General features: G+C 39.5%; 2 protein-coding genes across 2 annotated transcripts; one reads left to right on the top strand and one right to left on the bottom strand.

Annotated features, from left to right (window-relative positions):
- Positions 1 to 8,663: 8,663 nt before the first annotated feature.
- Positions 8,664 to 21,023, top strand: LOC117668040 (L-amino-acid oxidase-like). Its single transcript, XM_087883848.1, has 7 exons — positions 8,664 to 8,679; positions 10,973 to 11,187; positions 12,413 to 12,519; positions 14,288 to 14,483; positions 16,981 to 17,034; positions 19,305 to 19,438; positions 20,207 to 21,023. Exons 1-7 carry the CDS (start codon positions 8,664 to 8,666, stop codon positions 20,961 to 20,963), a joined length of 1,479 nt encoding a protein of 492 aa, XP_087739974.1. The 3' UTR covers positions 20,964 to 21,023.
- A 2,360-nt stretch (positions 21,024 to 23,383) lies between these two features.
- LOC117668041 (olfactory receptor 2T27-like) lies at positions 23,384 to 24,148 on the bottom strand. The gene has a single exon (XM_034421730.2). It carries the CDS (start codon positions 24,146 to 24,148, stop codon positions 23,384 to 23,386), a length of 765 nt encoding a protein of 254 aa, XP_034277621.2.
- Between the last annotated feature and the right edge of the window lie 323 nt (positions 24,149 to 24,471).

Genomic DNA, 24,471 nt, shown 5'->3' with positions numbered 1-24,471 from the left:
GCATTGATAGGTAAACTCTTCCAGATTTTTTTTTTTTATCTGAACTTTGTACCCCTTCCTTGTTCTGACTTTTCTTGACACTGGAATGTGACACTGGTTGATTAACTTTGCTTCTGTAATTTTTACAGGAATCTACGCAAGGACTTAAATGCAACGTCTACTGCAACATCTCCCGAGACGGAAGTCTATTATCTTATCTTATCTTCTTTCTTACGTTTTAGCACGGGAAGCCCTGTAACTATATAAATTCCCTAAGTACAATTATTTTTAGAGAGCTAACATTCTATAGCATTAATTCTATGCTATAAAAGCAACAAAAATGTGACTTTTAAAAAACTAACACAGTTACTGGATCAATTTGTGGGCCACAGTTTACTTTTTCAGATGTGTGAATACAAGATCCTGAGAGAGGAATATAGCAAATACCCACAGCTCAGATGTTGCTTCAATAGGATACTAATCTGTCCTTGGGATAAAGTAATCTTTAATGTAATGCTCTAATAAGAAGATATTTATCAGTTTGAGGTGATGTCTGTGCTTTATGGTCACTTGTTTAAATAAAGTACAGGTAGTCTTCAACCTACAACTTCATTTAGTGATTGTTCAAAGTTGCAACAGCATTGAAAAAAGTGAGTTATGATGACTGTTTTTCTCACTTAACAACCATTGCCGCATCCCCATCAGTCATGGGTTGTCCCCAGTTCGCACTGGTTCTATAGAACCGGTAGTAAAACTGGTGGGATGCTCCGCCCACCGACCCCGACATCATCAAAATGCTTCTGCGCATGTGCAGAAGAGTGCGCGTGCATGAGAGCAAAGCAAGCACGAGTGCACGGCCCCTTTGCAAACCGGTAGTAAAGGTAAGTAGAACCTACCCCTGATCCCCATGGTCACGTGATCAAAATTCAGATGCTTGGCAACTGGTTCATATTTATGACGGTTGCAATGTCCTGGGGCCATGCCATGTGATCAGCTTTTGTGACCTTCTGGCAAGCAAAGTCAATGGGGAATCCAGATTCACTTAACAACCGTCTTATTAACTTAACAAATGCAATGATTCACTTAACAACTATGGCAAGAAAAGTCGTAAAAAGGGGCAAAACTCACTTAACAAATTTTTCACTTAGGAACATCACTTCACAAATTTTTCACTTAGGAACATACATTCGGGGCTCTATTATAGTCATAATTTGAAGACTACCTGTAGTTGTGTAGTGTATATTTAAACAATGGAAAGGGAACACAAACTACACCTACAGATAGTCCTTGACTTCAGTGGTGGGTTTTAATCAGTTTTACCACCGGTTTGCATTGTGCACGTGCTTTGCGCACGATCGCCGCGATTGCATCGTACAAGCGCTTTGGGAAAAAATACAGCTGAGACATGGCAATCGCCTCTGCCATGCCTTACAGCTGATCAAAAAACAAACGAAATAAAGGTAGGTATAGCGCGGGGGCAGTGGGGAGGGCCCAAATGAAATTCAGAGTGAACTGGTTCGCTCTTTTATGAAGATTTCCACTACCACTACCAGCTCTCCCGAACCAGGGAGAACCTGTAGCAACCCACCACTGCTTGACTTACAATCACAACCAAGCCACAATTTTTATTGTTAAGCAAGACAATTGTATTCTGAGTTTTAACGCATTTTACAACCTTTTTAGCACAATTGTTAAGCGAATCACTGCAGCTGTTAAGTGAATCATGTAGTCGTTAATTGAATCTGGTTTCCCCCATTCATTTTGCTTGTCGGAAGCTGACGGGGAACCTTACATATGGTGATCACATGAACCCAGGACAGTGCCAGCTGTCACAAGTACATGCCAGTTGCCCAGTATCCAAATTTTGATCACATGATCATGAGCATGCTGTAACAATTGTGAAAAACAATCCTAAATCCCTTTTTTCAGTGTTGTTGTAACTTTGAACTATCACTAAATGAATGGTTGTAAGTTGAAGACAACCTGTATACAAGAATTTCCTTCCCCAAGACATTCTGGTAGAATGTATGATATTAGAAATATAATGTAAGACAATATAGCCCATGTTATATGCACCATGTAACAATAAGGTATTCTATAATGAATGAATAATGTCAATTATTAATATGTTTAATTAAATTCATTAAATTAATTCATTAAAATATTTCTCAACCTTTCTAGAACCTAGTCTAATCTAATCTACCTTAATCAATCAACAAATAGCAGCGCAATGTGGCCAAGTGACCCTTGGTAGAGCAAGTTACGCAGTAACTTCCAAGCTTTCTTCTTCATGAAAAGACTTATCTTCACTCTTCTCCCCACTTTTTATTAGGCCCTTATACTAGGTCTCGCTTTCAGAAAGGGCACTGAGCAAAAGGGGAGGCATTCTTCATCATTTAGATTGTTGCTAAAACTTTGCGTATTTTTGTTTCCTTTAAAGACTTTTTGTTTCCTTTAAAGGCTTTTTTAAAAATTTTGCAATACGTGAGACCTCAATGGTTAATTGGTAAATTGTGTGTGACTGTGGCATGGAATTCCCCATAGTACTTGTTCCAAGTAGGTGTGCAACTAAGGATTCTATCTTAGGAATGTTTGGTCACTGAAAAAGTTTCAGTTGAGAAAGTCAGTTTTCTGAATCACAATTGGCTCATAGGTCACCACATTCTGGCTATACAGGTTGTCTTTGACCTCCGAAGCAGTAGCTGGATTTAAGATTAATAAACAGAAGACAAATTTTTTTAAACCAAAAACACGGTACAAAATGACCAGTTAGAATTAATGAATAAAACAGGCTTTAAGATTGAAAAACAGGTAAAATATTTAAGGGGTTACTGTTATGGATAAAACAATGTGAAAAATCGTGAGATGTTTTATTGCTACGGTAATAAACTTTTATATGCTCCGAGTTGGAAAGATCCTAGGATATCTACAGTAGACAAATGGTTAATAAAGATGACAGAATGGGCAACGATGGCCATGTTAACAGGGGTGGGCTGCTGGGGATTCGGGAGAACCTCTAGCTAAGATTCTGTGCAGTTTGGAGAACCCCCAAATCCCACTCCTGTCTGGCCCCGCCCCGCTCACCCCTCCCAGGAGTCCCCACACAGCCCGTCTTGGATGAAGGTAAGTGCAAGGCATGTGTGGAGGGTTGGGGAGGGCGAAAAATGGGCCTACCAAAAGTTCAGGAAAGCCAGAAATGGGCCCGTTTCCAGCCTCCAGAGGGCCTCCGGAGCCTGGGGATGCTGTTTTCGCTCTCCCGGAGGCTTGAGGAAAGCCTCCAGAGCCCGGGAAGGGCAAACCTCCCCACACCATGGCCACACCCACCCAGCAACCAGGCAGAGAACCCCTTGCTAAAATTTTTGAAGCCCACCTCTGATCTGCTCCCTTACTGTTTGACTGGGCTTTACAGAGCCTTCTTTTGAGGAAAGCCTCCGGAGCCCGGGGAGGGCAAAAACGCCCCCCCCCTGCCATGGTGCAGGAGGCCGACTAGGCCACGGCCACCATGGCCATGCCTACCCAGCAATCGGGCAAAGAACCCCTTGCTAAAATTTTTGAATCCCACCCTTGCACATTAACAGCCCTGATGAGAGGAAAATTGATGAAAAAATTCATCTGTAATTGTGGACTTTGTGGACTTTTTGCAGGTGATGGAGAAAATCTAATTTTGACATATGAATTTGATGATTGTCAATATTTACAAAAGGGAAAAATGTTTTTTTTTTAATTTTCCCTTTTCTTTTGGGAGGAAAATGTACATATTTTATTTTAGTCTTAAACTAAGATTTGAATGTCAACATTCTTTATATCCTTGAAAAAAGTCGGAAGTTATTCTTTCTGTATGTTTATGTTTTCCGCTCTTTTTCTTTCTTTCTTTTTTTTTACACTTCTATTCATATTCTTTTTTTAAAAAACTTATTGTTTCTCTGGATTGTTAGTTTATGCTGTGTGTGCTTTGCAAAATGTAATAACATTATTGGAAAATGAAAAAATAGCCACAATCTTATCTTCAAAAGTGCAATTGAAATATATTCCCCCAATAAATTTACCATCATTCAACAGTCAAATAAATTTAGAAATTCCAGAAAGGGACATAGAGACCAATCAAGTAAACATTCTGCAGTTTAAACTTAAGGAGAATTAGATGCTTATAATATTACTAAGATGTTTATTGTATGCCACCTAGATTTGCTTCTTGTGAGATGGGTGGCTATATAAATGTGATAGATGAGTGGATGGGTGGATGGGAGGAAGGACGGAAGGAAGTACATTCTAAGACAAAAAGATAGGTTTGAAAATCACTGATGTAACCCATTGGTTTTAAAGCACTTTAATGACATCTATGCTCCCTATTTTTCGCTAACATACACTTTTACTTTATTTTACCTCTTCATTTGCCAGGATATCAGTCTTATAAAAAGCATTTGAATCATGCTTCAGGCCAGTGGTGGGTTTCAAAAATGTTTACTACCAGTTATGTGGGTGTGGCTTGGTGGGCATGGCATGGCTTGGTGGGTGTGGCAGGGGAGGGATACTGTAAAATCTCCATTCCCTCCCCACTCCAGGGAAAGGTTACTGCAAAATCCCCATTTCCTTCTGATCAGCTGGGACTAGGGAGGCAGAGAAAAGATGGGGGCGGGGCCAGTCAGAATTTTTACTACCGGTTCTCCGAACTACTCAAAATTTCCGCTACCTGTTCGCCAGAACTGGTCAGAACCTGCTGAAACCCACCTCTCCTTCAGGCCCATTAAAAATTGCCTCATGCGTGGTGTTGCTCCATCCATCCACTGCCTCAGGCACGCATATCTTTCTTAATCTTATTTGAAGAAAATAATGGTTGAATTGGAAATACTTTTCATATAGAATGATGTGCAATTAAACTCCAAAGGAATGTGAGCTTAAAATCCACAACTGTGGGGTTTCTAAGCCACTCCACCCAATGAACCATTCCACATTGGTTACTTTGCATTTGAACATCCAGAAATTTCTGGGGATCCAGTAGTTTTTCGAGATTTAAAAAGAAGGCAGTCACAAAATATTGATTATTGTAACAAACCTCTGAGTTCTAATGGCATCCACCTGAAATATATTAAAGAAAACTCAAATGGGAAATTATTGATATATTTTCTAAGTGAGAAAATATAAATTGTCACTCAGATATGGCTCAGTGCTAAAGGCCTGGAAATTAGTCCTTTGTGAAGAAAAATCATCATAAATTCTACAAGGTGTCAAACCAGTCTTTTAGACTTTCTTCAGAATGCCAGATTGCAAATAAAGATGCCAACATTGTAATGTTCTTATATACAAAGCAATGGTATGTCCACATTTTTAGGTATTGCATAATGTTCAGATAGATCTTTATAGAGGTTTTCTACATTATCTGTCATTCCTAAAATAGTCTTAAAATGAAATATGCAATTCTGATATTGATAGATGGGAGTCATTAAACTTTACCCTTGGGGGAAAGGTAAACACTTTCAAAATGAATCTTATTCCCAGATTAATTTTTATTCTGAGAGAATCCCAGGTCATGTGCTTAGAAAATATCCCATATTCTTGGATTCCTTGATTCCAAGAATATTGCACAAAATGCAACTACCAATTAACACAGAAGAATTTGGTTTTCCAAATCTGGAGCTATATAATCATACTTACCTATTATCAAATATTAAATATTGGAAACCAAGAGTTGGTGTTAATTTTCCAATTTGGACAACTTTGGAATTTAAATATATATCACCTTTGATTGAATGGATGGTATGATTATCAAAATACAGTAGAACTCTAGTATGTCTGGAAACAATTATGTCAGTTAGAAAATTATGAAATGTAATGTCTAGTAAAAGAAGATTTGACTCCTTTTTCCATGCTAGATTGACTTTATGGGAAAACTCAATTATAAAAATTGGGAAATAGATGGTAATATGGAAAATGTTGATGGAAGCGGGCATTTGACTTTGGACCAACTAATACACAATGAATATTTAGTATGTTAATAGAATAACTTTATTGTCACTTTGAATGTACACTAATCGGCATATATTAAAATGAAATTTTGTTGCATACAGCTCTCAAAAGGTCATTACTTCCAAAATATACATTACATAAATAAATAAACACAATACAAAATTATGCATATATCCACATATATTATATGACACAGAGAAACAACACAGTCTCGTCCGGATGTATACATGTACATGGTGAGAAAAACGAATCTTGTGAGTTTACCAGATGGATGGCATAGGGAACAAAGCTGTTACAGAATCTGGTAGTCCTGCTAGAAATACTTTAAAATCACACAATGACATATGGAGAGATCAGTTCAGATGGTTATTTATCTGCACCCCCAGGTACTTAATACTGTTGACCATCTCTATAGCTATATCCTTGATACGGAGTGGAGTATGACCATGCTGGCTCTTTCTAAAGTCTGCAATGATCTCCTTTGTTTTATTAACATTTAGAACCAGGTTACTTTTATTGCACCAGACCACCAGACTTTACCCCTTCCCCATAAGCATCTTCATTGTCATCCCGGATACGTCCCACCCAATAGTGAAATTCAAATTTTTTTACTACCAGTTCTGTGGGCGTGGCTTGGTGGGTATGGTGTGGCTTGGTGGGCATGGCAGGAGAAGGATATTGCAAAATCTCCATTCCCATCCCACTCTAGGGGAAGGATACTGCAAAATCCCCATTCCCTCCCCACTCCTGGGGGAAGGATATTGCAAAATCTCCATTCCCACACCTCTCTGGGGCCAGCCAGAGGTGGTATTTGCTGGTTTTCTGAACTACTCAAAATTTCTGTTACCGGTTCTCCAGAACCTGTCAGAACCTGCTGGATTTCACCCCTGGTTCTACCATTGCTGTGTCAACCGCATACTTCACAATAAGATTCATAGCAGATTTGGCACAGCAGTCGTGGGTCATCAAGGTGAACAGTAGCAGACTCAAGACACAATCCTGTGGGGAACCCATACTCAAGGAGATGGAGCCAGAAACTTTTTTTTTCAACTCGCAGAAACTCATGTGGGTATTATCAATAAAGATATCCAGTATACAATTACTGGATAAAGAAGTATTTAAACCTAATAGGCCCAGTTTGTTTACCAAATGCTAAGGAATGAATGTGTTGAATGCCAAAGTAAAATCAACAAACAGCATTTGCACATGAGTATTCTCCTCCAGGTGCGCCCAAGCTAAGATGAAGCACACAGGAAAGTGCATCTTTTATAGAGCAGTTCTTGCAATAGGCAAACTAATGAGTCAAATATAGGGGGAAAGCATGAAACCATACAGTCCTTTACCAATCTCTCAAACACTTCATCATAATGGAAGTGAATGCAACTGAACGGTAATCATTAGCAATAGCACTTAGACTTATATTCAACTTCATAGTGCTTTTACAGCCCCCTCAAAGCAGTTTACAGAGTCAACATATTGCTCCCAACACTCTGGGTCCTCATTTTACTGACCTCAGAAGGAGGGAAGGCTGAGTCAACCTTGAGCCTGGTGAAATTTGAACAGTGGTGGGCTTCAAATTTTTTAACAACTGGTTCTCTGCCCTAATGACTGGCTGGGTGGGTGTGGTTGGTGGTCATGTGACTGGGTGGGTGATGTCACTCATCACACCTAGCCCCGCCTCTCGGCCACTTGCCTCAAAGGCAGAGGTAGGATTCAGCCGGTTGGGGCTAATCCCACCACTGGCCCTGCCCCCGCCTTGCTAGGACAATATTTTGTTGGAGATGTAATCAGGATAATGCTTCTTTAAGGCACATATTTTTTACAATGTCCTATACTTATTACGTTTTGGGGGAAAGTAGTGGATTAATTACTAATATGACTGTGTGACAAAAATTAAAATGTTCAGAAAATAATATTCTCTCAAATTACACATTTATTTCATAAAATTTGACAATTGGGCAATGTAAATGGATTCTCCATGCCCTTACTATGGCCGAAAGATTGATAATGCAGCATTGGAAAGATAAATGTACGGTCCAATTTACCCAATGGATTGAAGTCATTATTGCCACCTATGGTAGACTGCCTAAAGATGTAGACTTTGTATGGCTAATTCAAAGAATATATGGCATGCATTTATACAAAGTACAATAAGTTAAAGATGAATGATAGTTATATAGATGTGTGTATGTATATGTATATGTGTGTGTGTGTGTGTGAACCTGAATAATATTTGTAATAGGTAAGTATATATTGCAGAATTGTAGAACTGTTTTAACAATATATTATAATTTGGGTTTTTTTAAATTTATTTTTTGTTTTTCTTTCACTTTTTTAAAAAAGCACTTTTTATGCATGGTTTCTTTTTTTTTGAGAATGTATGTATCTACACTACAATTGTTCTTCTATTAATTTTCTTTTTCTGTTATTACTTTTAAAGCAATAAAAATAACTTATGCATTTCCTATGCAATATTCTAGGAATTCGCGACATGGCATTGTTGCTATAGAATGTGTACAATCCTAAATTTGCTTAAGCATATCAGGTGTCATGAACCATCATTTGCTGGAATAGCCCTGGGCGTAGTGATTGCATTATAAAACAAGAGAAAGGTTTTATGTCAGAAAGCCAGTTTTCTTGGATTCTCAACCACATTACTAGGCTATTCAGCACTATTTGCTCTCCATAAAATACAGTCAGTGCAATCAACTGATGGAAAGATGATGGAGTCCTTCTGTAAGTGAATTATCTTGTTCTGAGTTTCCAATACAGGTTAAAATGCATAATTATTTGTAACTCAGTATTATAATAAGCCTATGAAGCCAGAGATTAAGCCCCTGATCTTTCTATTGAAAAAGATCTGAGGAGAACAGGAGTTGTGTTTCTGTGTAGTAGAATAAGCTAAACTTATTTTTATTATTTCGTTTTTCTGTGATACACTGCGCCATGCTGAGTGATGATAGGAGAAGTCAATGTATGGAAGACACCATATTAGGAACCGTTAGGATTAAGCAGACCAATAATCTGATTTTGTATAAATGAATGAACCAACCAACCTTTTATTAAACTAGTAGGTTAACTGTGAATCCAGTAGGATGAATTCCCACAGTTAAAATTTTTTAAATAGAATATTTGGATCCCATTGCCAGAAGTATTTGACTTGGAATGCCCACTTCTAAAGTGGCATCAGCTGAAATTTGTGTGTATCTCTGTGTAGTGGAATAAATGAAAGATTGTTGATTTAAGATATTTTGCCACATATCGAATAAAAAAAAACTTAGCATATTAGTACTTGCATTCCTCCAATTATTTTATCTTCTGCTGTAGTGCTGCTATAAAGCAAATTTTCTAATGGAAATTCATGGCACAGATCTTCTTTGATTACTCATTTTTAGATCTTTTGTGGGGTTTTCCAAATCTCATAAACGCAAGTGAGATAGAAGCTATGAAATGACAGAATAAAGGATGCAGAATTATTATAATTACATCATTCAAGTAGAAAGCTTTTGTTTTGCCCCTCAATTAATTTCAAAAATAAGTTTATTAGATCATGGATCATAAGAGGAAATCTTAGAATAGCATGGGAGTTGAAGAACAGGGAAAAGTGACATATCAGGGCTGCCACATTTTTGTTTATTCTTGTTGGATTCCATTACGTTTTAATTTTTACTTTGTATTATTATATTATTGGCTTTAACTATATAAACTACTCAGTGCTGCTTACATAAGATGAGCAGCCATATAATTTAAATGTTACAGAAACATAATTAATTGGATTTAGATTATTTTTAACTTTGTGCAAATTATTGAAAACAATTTGGAATTCCTCAGGATAATTACAATATTATAAATTCAACTGCATAAAATGTATTTTAAAAAATCCTCTGTGTTACAGTATATTGCAAAACACATGGAATATATATTTACAATGACTATGATAATGACTATGATAATGATCTATCACTATTGTCGTATGTACACTGAGAGTTTATGGACTGGAGACAAATTCCTTCTGTGTCTAATCACACTTGGCCAATAAAGAATTCTAATTCTAATTCTAATTCTAATTCTAATATAAGGGTGTGATTCCACATCCAATTGGTTTGCCTTTATATTGAATTTTTTTGGGAAATCCATCATCAACAATATTTTAACCCATCATTAACACGATTTTTCATTTCCAACCATACCCAAGACTTTTCATAAAAATCATACTGGATTATTAATAGAATTAGCTAGATTTTTTTGGATATGGCTGGTGGGAATGTTCTTACATTAATATTAACCCCAGTCCCAGTGATGAAAACCAATTTTTTTTGCTACCGGTGGTTTGGTGGGCATGGTAGGGGAAGGATACTGCAAAATCCCCATTCCCTCCCCACTCTTGAAGGAAGACTATTGCAAAATCTTCATTCCCACCCCATTCTGGGGCCAGCCAGAGGTGGCATTTGCCAGTTCTCCGAACTATTCAAAATTTCCACTACAAGTTCTCCGAACTACTCAAAATTTCCGCTACCAGTTCTCTAGAACCTATCAGAACCTGCTGGATTTCACCTTTGCCCAGTCCTTGTCAAAACATAGACACGCTCATGCAGTTTTCTTGGCAACAGCTTCAGAAGTGGTTTACCATTCCCTGTTTCCTACAGCTGAGGGAGAGTGACTGGCTGAAAGTTCCCCAGCAAGCTTTGTGCCTAGAGCGGGACTAGAGCTTACCACCTCCTAGTTTGTAGTCCTATGCCTTAACCACTACACCCAAAAATATCTGTTTCTCCCCTCTCCCAAAGAGGATGCCCAGTAGACATGCTGATTAGCTGCTGGGGATAAGAACAAAAAATTGGGGGAGGAGCCAAAGGGATTCAAATGTTCCAAACTGTGACAAAATGGACTCCATGTTGCAATTTTTTTCAATTATTATCCATACTCTAAAATATTCAAAAGCGGTAAGATGCAAGTGAAGTAGATATAAGTAAAGAATAAAAGAGATATTTAGGGTAAAGATAAATTATTACCTGTTTTTGCTTATTTCTAGTACTACTTCTCTTGGTACTATTCCTGGGTGTGCCCAGATCAGAAAATCATGTTACCAATGTGGAAGACTGTTTCAAGGAGCCTGAATATGAAAACTGGCTGGCTACTGCCAGGGATGGTCTAAGAAAGACCTTGAAACCTAAGACCATTGTGATTGTTGGAGCAGGAATTAGTGGATTGACTGCCGCCAAATTACTCAGAGAAGCTGGACATCAGGTAATTACCCAATTGCCTTTTTACTCAGCTGATAAAAAGGCAAATTACATGTGTTTGGGATGGTTTCTGAACACAAGGAGTCATTGGGATGGGCAAGTAGAAGTAGTCTTTGACTTTCAACTGTTTGTTTAGTGACCTTTTGAAGTCACAACGGTACTGAAAGAAGTGAGTTATGACCAGTCCTCATACTTACAACAGCATCCACATGGTCGCATGATCAAAATTTGGATGTGTGGCAACTGGCATGTATTTATGATGGTCATGTGAATTACCATTTGCAACTTTCCCAGCTGGCTTCTGATAAGCAAAGTCAATGGGGGAAGCTGGGTTTGCTTAACAACCGTGTGATTTGCTTAACAACCATGGCAAAAAATGGTAAAATTGGGCACACCTCACTTAACAACTGCCTTGCTCAGCAATGGAAATTCTGGTCCCAATCATGGTTGTAAGTTGAGAACTACTTCTATAATATTTGATGTATAGACTTAGCGCTTAGCTATAGCACTTATATACCACTTCGGAGTGCTTTACAGCCTCTCTAAGCTGTTTAGAGAGTCAGCATATTGCCCCCAACAATCTGGGTCCTCATTTTACCGACCTCTGAAGAATGGAAGGCTGAGTCAACCTTGAGCTGGTGAGACATGAACTGCCAAACTGCTGGCAGCCAATGATCAGCAGAAGTAGCCTGCAGCCTGAATAATATAAAGACTAAAAATTAATTATTATTTGTGAATATTTACTTCAATTATCTGAATTTTTGATTTAATTGATGGTCTCCTAGAGGAGCCAGTATAGTGTAGACATTAAGACAGCAGGCTAGAAACTGGGAGACTGTGAGTTCTAGTTCTGCCTTAGGTTCAAAGCCAATTGGATGTCCCTGGGCCAGTCTCTCTTTCTCAGACCCTGGAAGGAAGCAATGGCAAATCACTTCTGCAAATACTTTGCCAATAAAACTGTAGGGGCTTGTTGCAGTAGGCTTTGAGAGAGGGAGGAGGAGGAGGAGGAATTAAAGTATCAAATTTTATAATAATTGCTCTAATATATTAATAGCCAACAGAGAATATAACTTCAGCCAATAAGGGTTTGCAAAGGTAAATCAAGGCTCGTGTGAAATCAAAGGGAGATTTGCAAGGGGAGGCAGACATAGGTACAGATCACCAAACACTTAATGAGAAGAGAGGGAAATTAGAACAATCCATTCTTCATCGGTACTCTTTTCTCCTAGGTTGTAATCTTGGAAGCCAGTAACCGTGTGGGAGGACGCATAAAGACTCACCGAGAAGACGACTGGTATGTGGATGTGGGACCGATGCGATTGCCCAAAACTCACAGGTAAGGTTGATTGAAAGGTCTTTCTCCATCCATCATCTGATGTGAGAGGCAAATTCATTCACATTTAATAAATTGTTGCCTTCCTGAAATGCTAGGTATATTGTTAGAAAAATGAGAACCGTTAAATTGCTTACTGGAACAGGACAACAGTTGTGTTGATAAGGACTTGGTTCTGAAAACTATCCAGAAAGCTTGCACTAGTACATATTGCAACATCATTTCTGGGTGGCCCATATAAAAGTAAAACTCATTTAAAGACATATAATAACAATAGCCCAGGGGTGGGCTGCTGGGGGTTCGCAGGGGTTCGGGAAAACCTCTAACTAAGATCTGTGCAGTTCGGAGAACCCCCAAATCCCACCTCTGGCTGGCCACCCCTCCCCTCCCAGGAATCCTCATGTGGCCCATTTTGGATGCAGGTAAGTGCAGGGCACGCATGGAGGCTCGGGGAGGGTGAAAAACGGGCCTATTGGAAGTTTGGGAAAGCAGGAAACAGGCCCATTTCCAGCCTCCAGAGGCCCTCCAAAGCCTGGGCAGGCTGTTTTCCCCCTCCTGGAGGCTTGAGGAAAGCCTCTGGAGCCCAGGGAGGGCAAAAACGTTCCCCCCTGCTGTGGTGCAGGAGGCTGACTAGGCCACATCCATCATGGCCACACCCACCCAGCAACCAGGCAGAGAACCCCTTACTAAAATTTTTGACGCCCACCCCTGCAATAGCCATAAATTTCGAGTGGTAGTGGTAGCCAATTTCATGGGCCGCGTCAATGTCCTAAACCTGGGGAAATGGCCACATTTTTAAAGTTTTCAGAAATGCCAGCTATGTCAAGGCCAGCTAGATTTTGGATGGTGGTGGAGAGTTCCAGAGAATAAGACTAGAATTATGTAATTTTGGAAACTGTACTATTATTTCAAACTTTTGTATTAAATTAAGGATAGATACTTCCTTGAAACTGTTTGACTCTCCTATAAAGACTGTTTCTGTCATGGAAAGCTGAGGTGTGAAACTTTTTTAAAAATATAATTTCACAGTGGGGGTTATACGAATTAATGGAGGATCTTGCTTTGCTATCAAAGCAAGTACTGTATTTTTCAGAGTATAAGACGCACCTTTCCCCCCCAAAAAAGAGGGTGAAAATCTGGGTGCATCTTATACTCCGAATGTAGCCCCGCCCAGCTTCTCAAACAGAGGTTTCAGAGGCTGAAAAAAGCACCAGAAACGAAGCTTCAGAAAAGAAGCCCCCAAACAGAGCTTCAGAGGCTTTTTTTTCTGAAGCTCTGTTTCGGAGGCTTTCAGAGGCAGGAAAAAAAGTTTTTTCTGAAACAGAGTTTCAGAAGTTTCAGAGGCAGAAAAAAAAGCAAAAAAAAAAAAAAAAAAGCAAGGCACAGAGCTCACAATCAAATGTTGCTAAAATTCACCTCTAGGAACAGCTGATTGGGGGTATTCTGGGAGGCTGATCCACCTGCCAATCAGTTTTTTTCTTATTTTCCTCCCCAAAAACTAAGGTGCGTCTTATACTCAGGTGCGTCTTATACTCCGAAAAATACGGTAGTCATTAGGATTGCAAGCTATTACCTGGATAATGATCAGTCTGTTTCTAAGGTGCAATTCCAGGAGAACAATGGTAGGGACAGACAATTGTCCTCGGTGGTCATTGAGAACCAGATAAAGCTAGAGCAGAACAATCCTTAATCTGACAAATTTGTGTTTTTCTCTTGCTGTGATAAAGAAATAAGTTCACAAATAAATCTGGGTTTCTTTTTCCCTTCACAGAATTGTACGTGAATACCTTAAAAAGTTCAAACTTCGTCTAAATCCATTCAATCAGACTGATCAGAATGGCTGGTATTTAATTCAAAATGTCAGGCAAAAAATGACACCCCACAATCCTGAAAACTTTGGATACCAACTTAACCCCAATGAGGAGGGAAAGTCTGCAAGCCAGCTGTTTGATGAGACTCTGAACAAGGTAGTTTAAAGGAGTAGACTGGATGTACAAGCAGAAAAATCTAATGTACTCGTATACTTTTCTTTCTTTTTTTTTTAAAATTTGATTTATATGCTGCCCTTCTCCAGAGACTCAGGGCGGCTTACAATGTGCTCAGCAATACTTATACTTATGGTTTGTATTTTGAGAGTGGTAGATCAGGGATGATATCAGGGATGGGAAAGGTTGGGGAAGGCTGCTATAATACTTACTGAAACAATGTGCATAAAGCACTCTATATCACATACAAAATATTATATTAAATGACATGAAATATTTAAAAAGTGCACATTAAATAACAGAGCCACACAATTCAATCTAGTTTTTAATTATTTTAATAGTGTTAAGGATTTTTAAATAGTTTTGATGGTTTTAGAGCCACGGTAGTGCAGTGGTTTAGAGTACAGTACTTCTGCTGACTGCTGTCTGCCTGCAATTTGGCAGTTCAAATCTCACCAGGCTCAAGATTGACTCAGCCTTCCATCTTTCCGAGGTAGGTAAAATGAGGACCCAAATTGTTGGGGATAATATACTGACTCTGTAAACTGCTTAGAGAGGGCTGTAAAGCACTGTAAAGCGGTATATAAGTCTAAGCGCTATTAATATTTATATTATGGTTAAGCCACCTAGAATCACTTTGCATATTAAATAAATAATAAGAGATAAGTAGATACAATTTTATCAAATGGTGCTTATACAAAAATCTGTCTATCTATCTATCTATCTATCTATCTATCTATCTATCTATCTATCTATCTATCTATTAAATTTATATTGCCGCCTATTCGCCCATGGTGACTCAAGGAGGCTTACAGAATATAAAAACCACATTTAAAACCATAAAACTAATTAAATAGATGATAGATAGATAGATAGATAGGCAGGCAGACAGGCAGGCAGACCCTCATTATGTAAAAATATTATTCACTATATGTTTCTGCAACTGCTTTGATATCTTCAGTTACCTATAATATATAAAGCCTAAAGCTTTACATTATATACATATACATAAACCTATACATAAAACAAAATTATCTTTATTTGTATTTGCCATATAAATCCCCATGAATGTGAATTTTACTCATTTTACTACATAACCTGATGACCAACTAATCCATTTAGTTCTTAAGTTAGAAGCATGGCATTATACATTAAAGATGAGATATGGATAAGGATTCCATACATCACATTCAAAGCCTTTTGTAAATCAAACTTAGCTGGAGGAATTTAGTTGTAAACTTCAGATGTGTTTTCTAACTCATTGTATATATATATTTCTTATACTAAAGTACTCCAGTTTATGAAAAAAGCAGGACCACTGGAACCTATCATAAACTTACTTGGCATCAGGGGTGGGTTCTAATTTTTTTTACTACTGGTTCTGTGGGCGTGGCCTATTTTGTGGGCGTGGCCTGACAGTCATATGACAATTCTTTAGGATTTAGCAGAGGTACTGATCTACCAGGCTTTTAACTGCTTGCAGGGCTGTACTGGTCTACTGATTTGTTTTTGCAGGCATTGGTCTACTCATTTATTTTTGGAGGCACTGGTCTACCCATTTATTTTTGCAGGCACCGGTCTACTCATTTGTTTTTGGAGGTACCGGTCTACCACCACACTGCCTTTTAACACTGATCAGCTGTAGGGCGGCCCTTTGAAGCCCCGCGGCAAGAGTTTAAACAGTTTTTTTCCTTCTAGCCGATCAGCTGGGACTCAGGAGGCAGCAATAGATTGGGGGTGGGGCCAAATAAAAGGTAAGAATAATGCGGGGGGGCGGCGGGGGGGGCAGAACCGGTTCAGTGATGTCATATCGTCACCACTACCGGTTCGGCAGAACTGGGCTGAACCAGGAGGAACCCACCACTGCTTGGCATGTATAACAAAGCACCTGAATATACGATATTTTTAATTTTATTCATTACATGTAATATTACATGTAATAATAAATGTAATTCCAGAAGGCGCTGAAGACCTGGTTCTGCCAGCAGGCCTAGGGAACCCAGAGCGGGATGGAGCCTATTAAATGGCTCATGTGAACTGCTGTTGACGGGGCAGGGTGATTTTATTATTATTTTATTATTATATTAATCTATCTATCTATCTATCTATCTATCTATCTATCTATCTATCTATCTATCTATCATCTAACATGTCAATTTGGCAAATGTCCTAGAAAAGTTGCAAGATGGTATTAGATACAGGATATTAATTTTCCTGTTTCATAGGAATCAGGTGAAAACAGAGGCTGCATTTAATGTGAAAGTGGTCATCCCTTCTCAGATGTGTTTTCCCAAAAGAGAGCAGGTCTTCTTAATGAGCAAAGGAGAACATTCAAGTAGTGATACAAATTACACAAAGCAAAACAGGAGAGATTTTTTTTTTTGCTTCATTTATATGGAGAGACCAACTTAGTTCAAACTTCAAGGCAAATGCAAACTGGAAGGAAGTTGCAACTAACTATATGTATTCTCCTACTCAGGTCACAGACAACTGTACTCTTCTGAAGGAAAAATATGATTCATTTTCCACAAAGGTAAAACTGATGTTATTATTCATTCTTCTTACAAAGTGAAAAATCTTCTTCAGATGATTATGTTGTTCCCAATAATATGATTATAAAAATAACATCAGCAGTTTAGGCAGGGGTGGGGGTTCGCAGGGTTCAGGCGATCCTGTAGCCAAGGATTGCCGGGGTTTGCCGAACCCCCAAATGCCACCCCTGGCTGGCCATGCCCAGCCCACCCCTCCCAGGAGTCTCCACACAGCCTGTTCATCATTCCAGGTAAGTGCAGAGGTAGTGCAGAGGGTCTGGGAAAAAACAGGCCTACCAGGAGGTCCAGAAGTCTGGAAATGGGCCTGTTTCTGGCCTCCAGAGGGCCTCTGGACCATGGGGGAAGCAGTTTTTGCCCTCCCGGAGGCTCAAAAGAAGCCTCCATAACCTGGGGAGGGCAAAAATGCCCCCACTCACCGTGGTGCAGACAGCTGACTAGGCCATGCCCACCATGGCCACACCCACCCAGCAATGGGGCAGCGAACCTGTTGCTAAAGGATCTGAAGCCCACCCCTGAGTCTAGGGTTATGAGTATGGGATTAAAGAAGAGTGAACCACATTAATAACTTGCTATGGCTTTTCAACACTAATAATAAGGGAAACGGTCACATTCAACTGACAATGCAGTTTTGAACCAGTCTAATGGATGAACTGCAACTCCGCTAAAGTCCATGGTTTTTCAAGTTCGCAATGTAATTTGCCAATTTAAAAAAAAATCTCTCAGAGGAAACTTGCAGAAAATTAGATGTATTAAGAAGCAATGTACAAAATATATTGTACAAAATTAATTGCCAAGCCTAGCCATGTTTATCAAAATTCTAAGGAAAAGAAAAATATATTTGGAGAAATGTATATCAAACTGATATACATTTTATTATGAACATGGTTAGAACTGCTCAAAATAGTAGGGAATTGCCTGGTTGAATTTATCAGTGGGGAAAAAAAACCCAAAGGAAATGAAAACACCTGCAGCTGACAGAATTGTACAAAGAGATTACTAAAAAATAAAAATCGACACCTGCATTCATCCTTTACTCACTGTGCATCATCCTATATTAATGTCAAGGTCAAAGGATCAGGACAATCCATTAAAATGCAGCATAGAAGATTTATTCAAGCCTACACCGAAGAATCCGGTCAGCTAAGATTCAGCATTACATTAGAGCTAGATAAGGGTGAATGGAATTCAGAAGGGGATGGACTTGGACTATCTGTGGGAACCTAATGACTCTGAGCTGATGATGCACATAAGTCCACCCACTCACCCCACCCCATTCTCCTACAATTAACAACATAACTGGCTTTGTAGAAAGAGAATTTAATTCCTTTTCCCCTGCTGTTGTCAGGATATAGGGGGGAATTGGCAGTATAACTTCTTATTGTTTTGAGGCAGAAAGGGTCGCGAGCGTTGGGGATTGCCCCTGCGATCCACACTTTTCAGGATCTGCCACATGCCACTTACCTTCATGTGGTATTTTCTTTCTGTTGGCATACCCTGCAGCTGACGGGAGGCGTCTCTTACAGCTTCATTCGTAAAGTGGCTTCAAAGAATGCTCTTCTGCAGCCTTTGCAGCCTACAAAATCCATGAGAAATCCTGTCCCGTTCTCACCTGATTTTCAGAGGCTCCAAATGACATACAAGAGCATAGTCCTCTTGCATGACCTCCAAGGTCCACCCCCCCAGAAAATCACATGAGAATGGGGCATGCTTTCGAGAATAGTTGTTGTTGGATATGGGTGAACATTGGCATGTCACCCAAAACATCAGGGAGTGTCACCTTTGACCAGTGGTGAAATCCAAATTTTTTTTACTACCGGTTCTGTGGGTGTGGCTTGGTGGGCATGGCAGGGAAAGGATACTGCAAAACCTCCATTCCCTCCCCACTCCAGGGGAAGGATATTGCAAAATCTCCATTCCCACCCCACTCTGGGGCCAGTCAGAGGTGGTATTTGCCGGTTCTCCGAACTACTCAAAATTTCTGCTACTGGTTCTCCAGAACCTGCCAGAACCTGCTGGATTTCACCCCTGCCTTTGACACATGTGTCATAGGTTTGCTATCATTGTGGTAGCCTATGGATGTATTGCTTCCCTCATTCACCTGCCTACTGCACTTTTCCAGAAACTTTGGTTCTTGACCTCCTAAGGTTGTCTGCCTTTGCATTAGATCCATGCAATCAAAGAAGAATTCTACTGTATATTCATGAGTGACAAAATTCAGTATTTCCCCCATCAAATGTTCTTTGTATATTAGGAATATCTCATTAAGGAAGGAAATTTGAGCAAAGGAGCTGTTGAGATGATTGGTGATTTCCTGAATGAAGAATCTGGATTTCATAACTCATTCCTTATTTCTGTTATGGATCATTTCATTTTTTCGAATAGCAGGTAAACAAGATGGTGGGAAGGGGGAGGGGGACCAAAGGCTACTTTTTAAAATAGTTTATTTCATGTATTATTTCTTTCATTTAGTGCATTTCTTGTTATTTATTTTGATAGTTAAAAATTTTTCTCTAGCTTTTTTTTGAATATAAATTATATTTACTATCTTCTTGGCGATTATGACAGTTAAAATAGTACTGAACAGAAACAGAAACTAATCTTTGACTTCAAGTAGATGGGCTAAAATAACTAGTATTGGACTGCATTGTCAAGTATTGTCAAGGTTCTGACTGATGAACCCAAGTAAATCAGTACTCTGAAACTCCATCTTCTTCAAAGCACTAATATATTGAGTACATCAATTGGGCACAGACGAGCTTAAAAACAACTCTGGCTATTTCCCGCTCTTTTGCATAGTTAAAAGTTAAGCATCCCCCCTCCCTCCTAGGTGGCAGGTCCTGTTGTCCAATTTGGGTGCTGTGTCATCTCCTTGGCAACAGGGTTCAGTCTCTAGTCAGTGGCGGTTGGGATGACCTTGGTTCCCAGGAGATAGCAAATTGTTTTGGCAGGTCGGCATTCCAAGCCTCTTCCCCTCCTCCTCCCCCAAGCTGTGTGGTGACTTTGGAAATGGAAAGATGGCTGCGATAGGCCTGACCCGTTTCAGAGTTGACATTAATTGCATTCTCTTCAGAAACAAGGAACATTTTTTGAGATAACTTAGAAATAACTGATAAACTGTACTTGTATTTGTTTTTTTCCTTCTCTCAAATTCAGTTTTGATGAAATTACTGGTGGATTTGATCAACTTCCTCAAAGTTTCTTCCGGGAAATGGTTAAAATTGTACATTTCAGTTGCACTGTGGAGAAGATAGTTCGTGCCAAAAACAAAGTGAGAGTCTTCTACAAATGGTTGTCCAGGTCTACATCTCTGGTTGCTGACTATGTCCTCATCACAGCTACAGCAAGAGCCGCACGACTCATCAAGTTTGTGCCACCTCTTTCCATTCCCAAAACCCGGGCATTACGGTCTTTGACTTATGCAAGTGCTACTAAAATTGCCTTGGTTTGCACTGAGAAGTTTTGGGAGAAGGAGGGGATCCACGGAGGGAGATCAATCACAGATCTCCCATCACGAACAATTTACTATCCAAATCATAACTTCCCCCACGGAATAGGCGTCCTTCTGGCATCCTATACTTGGTATTCTGACTCTGAATTCTATACGACACTCAGTGATGAAAAGTGTGTTGATGTGGTGATGGATGATCTTGTGGAAATCCATCAAGTATCTAAAATTTATCTCAAATCGGTCTGTGGCAAATATGTGGTACAAAAATGGACCCTTGACCAATACTCTATGGGAGCATTCAGCACATACACCCCATACCAGATTACCCATTATTCTCAGATACTGGCCCAGAATGAAGGGAGGATCCACTTTGCTGGTGAATACACAGCTCATCCACATGGTTGGATTGAAACTTCCATGAAATCTGCCATAAGGGCAGCAATTAATATCCACAATGCATAAAAGAATAATTTATTGTGGAAGAATTTACTTGTTTATTGAAGAATAATTTACTTACAGAAGAATCATTTGGCTATGACTCCAGATACAAGTTTGGGAGCAGCTCATGGTGTTGTTAGCTCACAATGACAAACTATCAAAAGCTGCATGCCAACCAGACAATGCAAATAAAAACAACCAGTTATCAGAGAAACTTGGGAAAGTATGTCAGGAGTTGGGAGCATGACTCGGAAGAGTTATGATCATCACCTGCAGAAATTCAATTGCAACTTTCCCACTAAAAAATGTTCCAGCAAAACATGCATTGGTATTGCACAAGGACCTTATTTTTTGTTTAATCTGCAATTCCATATTAAATAGCAATAGCACTTAGACTTATATACCGCTTTATAGTGCTTTACAGCCCTCTCTAAGCAGTTGATAAAGTCAGCATATTGCCCCCCAAAATCTGGCTCCTCATTTTACCCACCTCAGAAGGATGGAAGCCTGAGTCAATCTTGAGCTTGGTGAGATTCGAACTGCCAAATTGCAGGCAGCTGGCAGTCAGCAGAAGTAGCCTATAGTACTTCATTCTAACCACTGCAAAGTCCAGATGGACTTTTTATCAATGATCCACATATTCTTGGGTTATAATTAAAATGTTTTTGTTGTTGTTTCTAACCCATAATGCTTTCTAATTTCTAAATGAAATATTTTAAACCTCAATAGTATTGTTTATACTGTTTCTTTATTTTTCTAAGTATGGTTTCGCTATATAAAGACAGATCTGCTGCCTCAGCAGACTAGCCAAAGCAAGGCATTTTTGCAGAATGTGATCTGAACACAACAGCCAATGCTATCTGGCATTCATAATTACATAATATTCTATATTTTATATAAATTATCTCAACATACTTCTATTCATTCTAATATTATGAACCATAACTAAGAATTAGGGGATTAAATGTTGCCGAGGACACTTTCCGGGGTCATGAGGCCAGCATGACTATACGCCAAGGCGCATGGAATGCTGTTACATTCCCACCAAAGTGATACCTATTTATCTACTCACATTTTCATACTTTCAAACTTCTTGGTGGCAGAAGCTGGGGCAAAGAACGGGAACTCACCCCATGTGTAGCACTCAGGTCTCGAACCCAGGCTGTGAGCTTTCCTGCTGACAAGCTCAGTGTCTTTAACCACTGAGCCATAGTGCCCCCTTTATGGGAAGGGATAAACTACCCCAAAACATTACTTTAACACACTACCATCTTGGTGGTGCATTTGTGGAGGCCACAATATTGCTGCAAAGAACTACAATTTTAGACACTTGTTTATTTATTTTTTTCAACACAATTTAAAAGTGAAGTGGGACAATGAGGCTGCTGGGCCACAAGGGAGGTATTTGGGAGTAGACTGGTATTCCCTAGTATCAGACAGTCCTTCCCAAGGTTGAAGACGATGTATTAGTGTTACTAACAGAAGACCATATACCCCTCAACAATTCAATCATATTTCCTCTGTCAACTTGGTTGTTGCAATGGTTGACTTCAATAAAATTTATGGGGCTACTTTTGTAGACCAGAGCCATGACAATATCCTTACACAAACACATTACAAAACAAACTTAAGCAACATATAGGGATTTTAAAATATCAAGCGGTTTGACAGCTTGCATAATTTTAATTTTAGGAAACCACACACTCTCATATTTTCCAGAAAGCAGGATAGGAACATTCTTGCTTTATAAGATTCTATGGCTCAGATAGGACCATCTAATGATCTTCCATGACTCAGAGTGTTGGTGTAATGTAAAATTATGCATTGTATGGAGACATTTTTCTCCCATTTTTTAAATATGAACTGAATAATATAAGACAAACAAAAGGAGGCCCAACCTCACATAGTTTAGCGTATACTATAATTCAGTAGTGGGTTTCAAAATTTTTTACTACCAGTTCTGTGGGTGTGGCTTGGTGGACGTGGCTTGGTGGGCATGGCAGGGAAAGGATACTGTAAAATCTCCATTCCCACCCCACTCCAGGGGAAGGATACTGTAAAATCTCCATTCCGTCCCCAACCCAGGGGAAGGATACTGCAAAATCCCCATTTCCTCCTGATCATCTGGGACTTGGGAGGCAGAGAATAGATGGGGGTGGGGCCAGTCAGAATTTTTACTACCGGTTCTCCGAACTACTCAAAGTTTCTGCTACCGGTTCTCCAGAACTGGTCAGAACCTGCTGAAACTCACCTCTGCTGTAATTTCAGTATGAACTCCACTATTACAAGATACAATAGCCACTAAGTTAAATAGCTTTGATGATTTCATAGAGGATTAGATTATTAGTAATTGCTACTCATGACTTCTACATAATATTTTTCTCCTTTTGTTCTCTTCCAAATAGCCACATCGATTGGCTCCGATGTGGCCCTTGTTAGGTGGGCTAGATATGCAACTTACATTTCTGAATGTGCTTTCTCAGTTCTACTAGGACATCACGGTTCCTCAAACTGTATATCAAGGGATTCAGCATGGGAGTCACAATGTCACAGAACAAAGAGGCCACCTTATCCTGTTCTGGTGTTCGGTAAGACCTGGGTCTCATATATTTAAAACCTGCTGCCCCATAGAAGAGCCCCACCACACAGAGGTGGGAAAGACATGTACCAAATGCTTTCTGCCTTCCTTCCACTGATTGCATTCCCAGGACCGTCAAAAGGATACAGATGTAGGAAGCCAGGATGATGGAGAAGGGACCCAAGAGTAATATACTGCCAGTTACGAACAACCAATTTTCATAGGTAGATGTTTCTGAACAAGATAATTTCAGCAGAGCTTGGACTGTGCAGAAGAACTGATTCACTCTATTAGACTTACAGAAAGGCAGCTGGAGCACACAAAAAGTGTGCACGATTGAATGAAGAATCGCCCCAAACCAGACTCCACCCGACATGGTCACACATACCCTCCTGCTCATGAGAACTGGATAGTGCAACGGTTTGCAGATGGCCACGTACCTGTCATAAGACATGACGGTCAGTAGGAGGCACTCTGCTCCTCCCATCATGAGGGTGGAAAAAATCTGAGTCCCACATCCAGCCAATGAAATTGTATTGTCTTTTTTCCAAAAATCCATGGACATTTTGGGGACAATGCTAGAAGTCTGGCAGATGTCTATAAAGGAGAGCTGGCTGAGGAAAAAGTACATAGGGACCCTGGAATATGAACCTGTGACAATTACAAAAAAGAAAATAAAGTTTCCCAGTAAGGCAACAAAAAAAGTCAATAGGATAGCCCCCCAAAAAATTGTATGCATCACCGTGTGATTCAGAAGTCCAAGAAGAATGAATTCAGTCCACAAAGTTCTGTTCATTATTCCATTATGAGTTCCTCTGAAAACATAACAGAAGATATTGGAATTAAAACTAGAAAATCATGGGAGGTTGAGATGAAAAAACTAGAGCATACAAAACATTTGCTAGACCAATTCCTGAATACAGCTCATCTGTCTGGAACCCGTACTGCATATCG

Source organism: Pantherophis guttatus, chromosome 2 (assembly GCF_059756535.1).
Source record: "Pantherophis guttatus breed Tessera chromosome 2, ASM5975653v1, whole genome shotgun sequence".
Classification (NCBI taxonomy): Eukaryota; Metazoa; Chordata; class Lepidosauria; order Squamata; family Colubridae; genus Pantherophis; species Pantherophis guttatus.
Note: the sequence above shows the minus strand (reverse complement) of the source record. Positions and strands in the feature narration are given on the sequence as shown.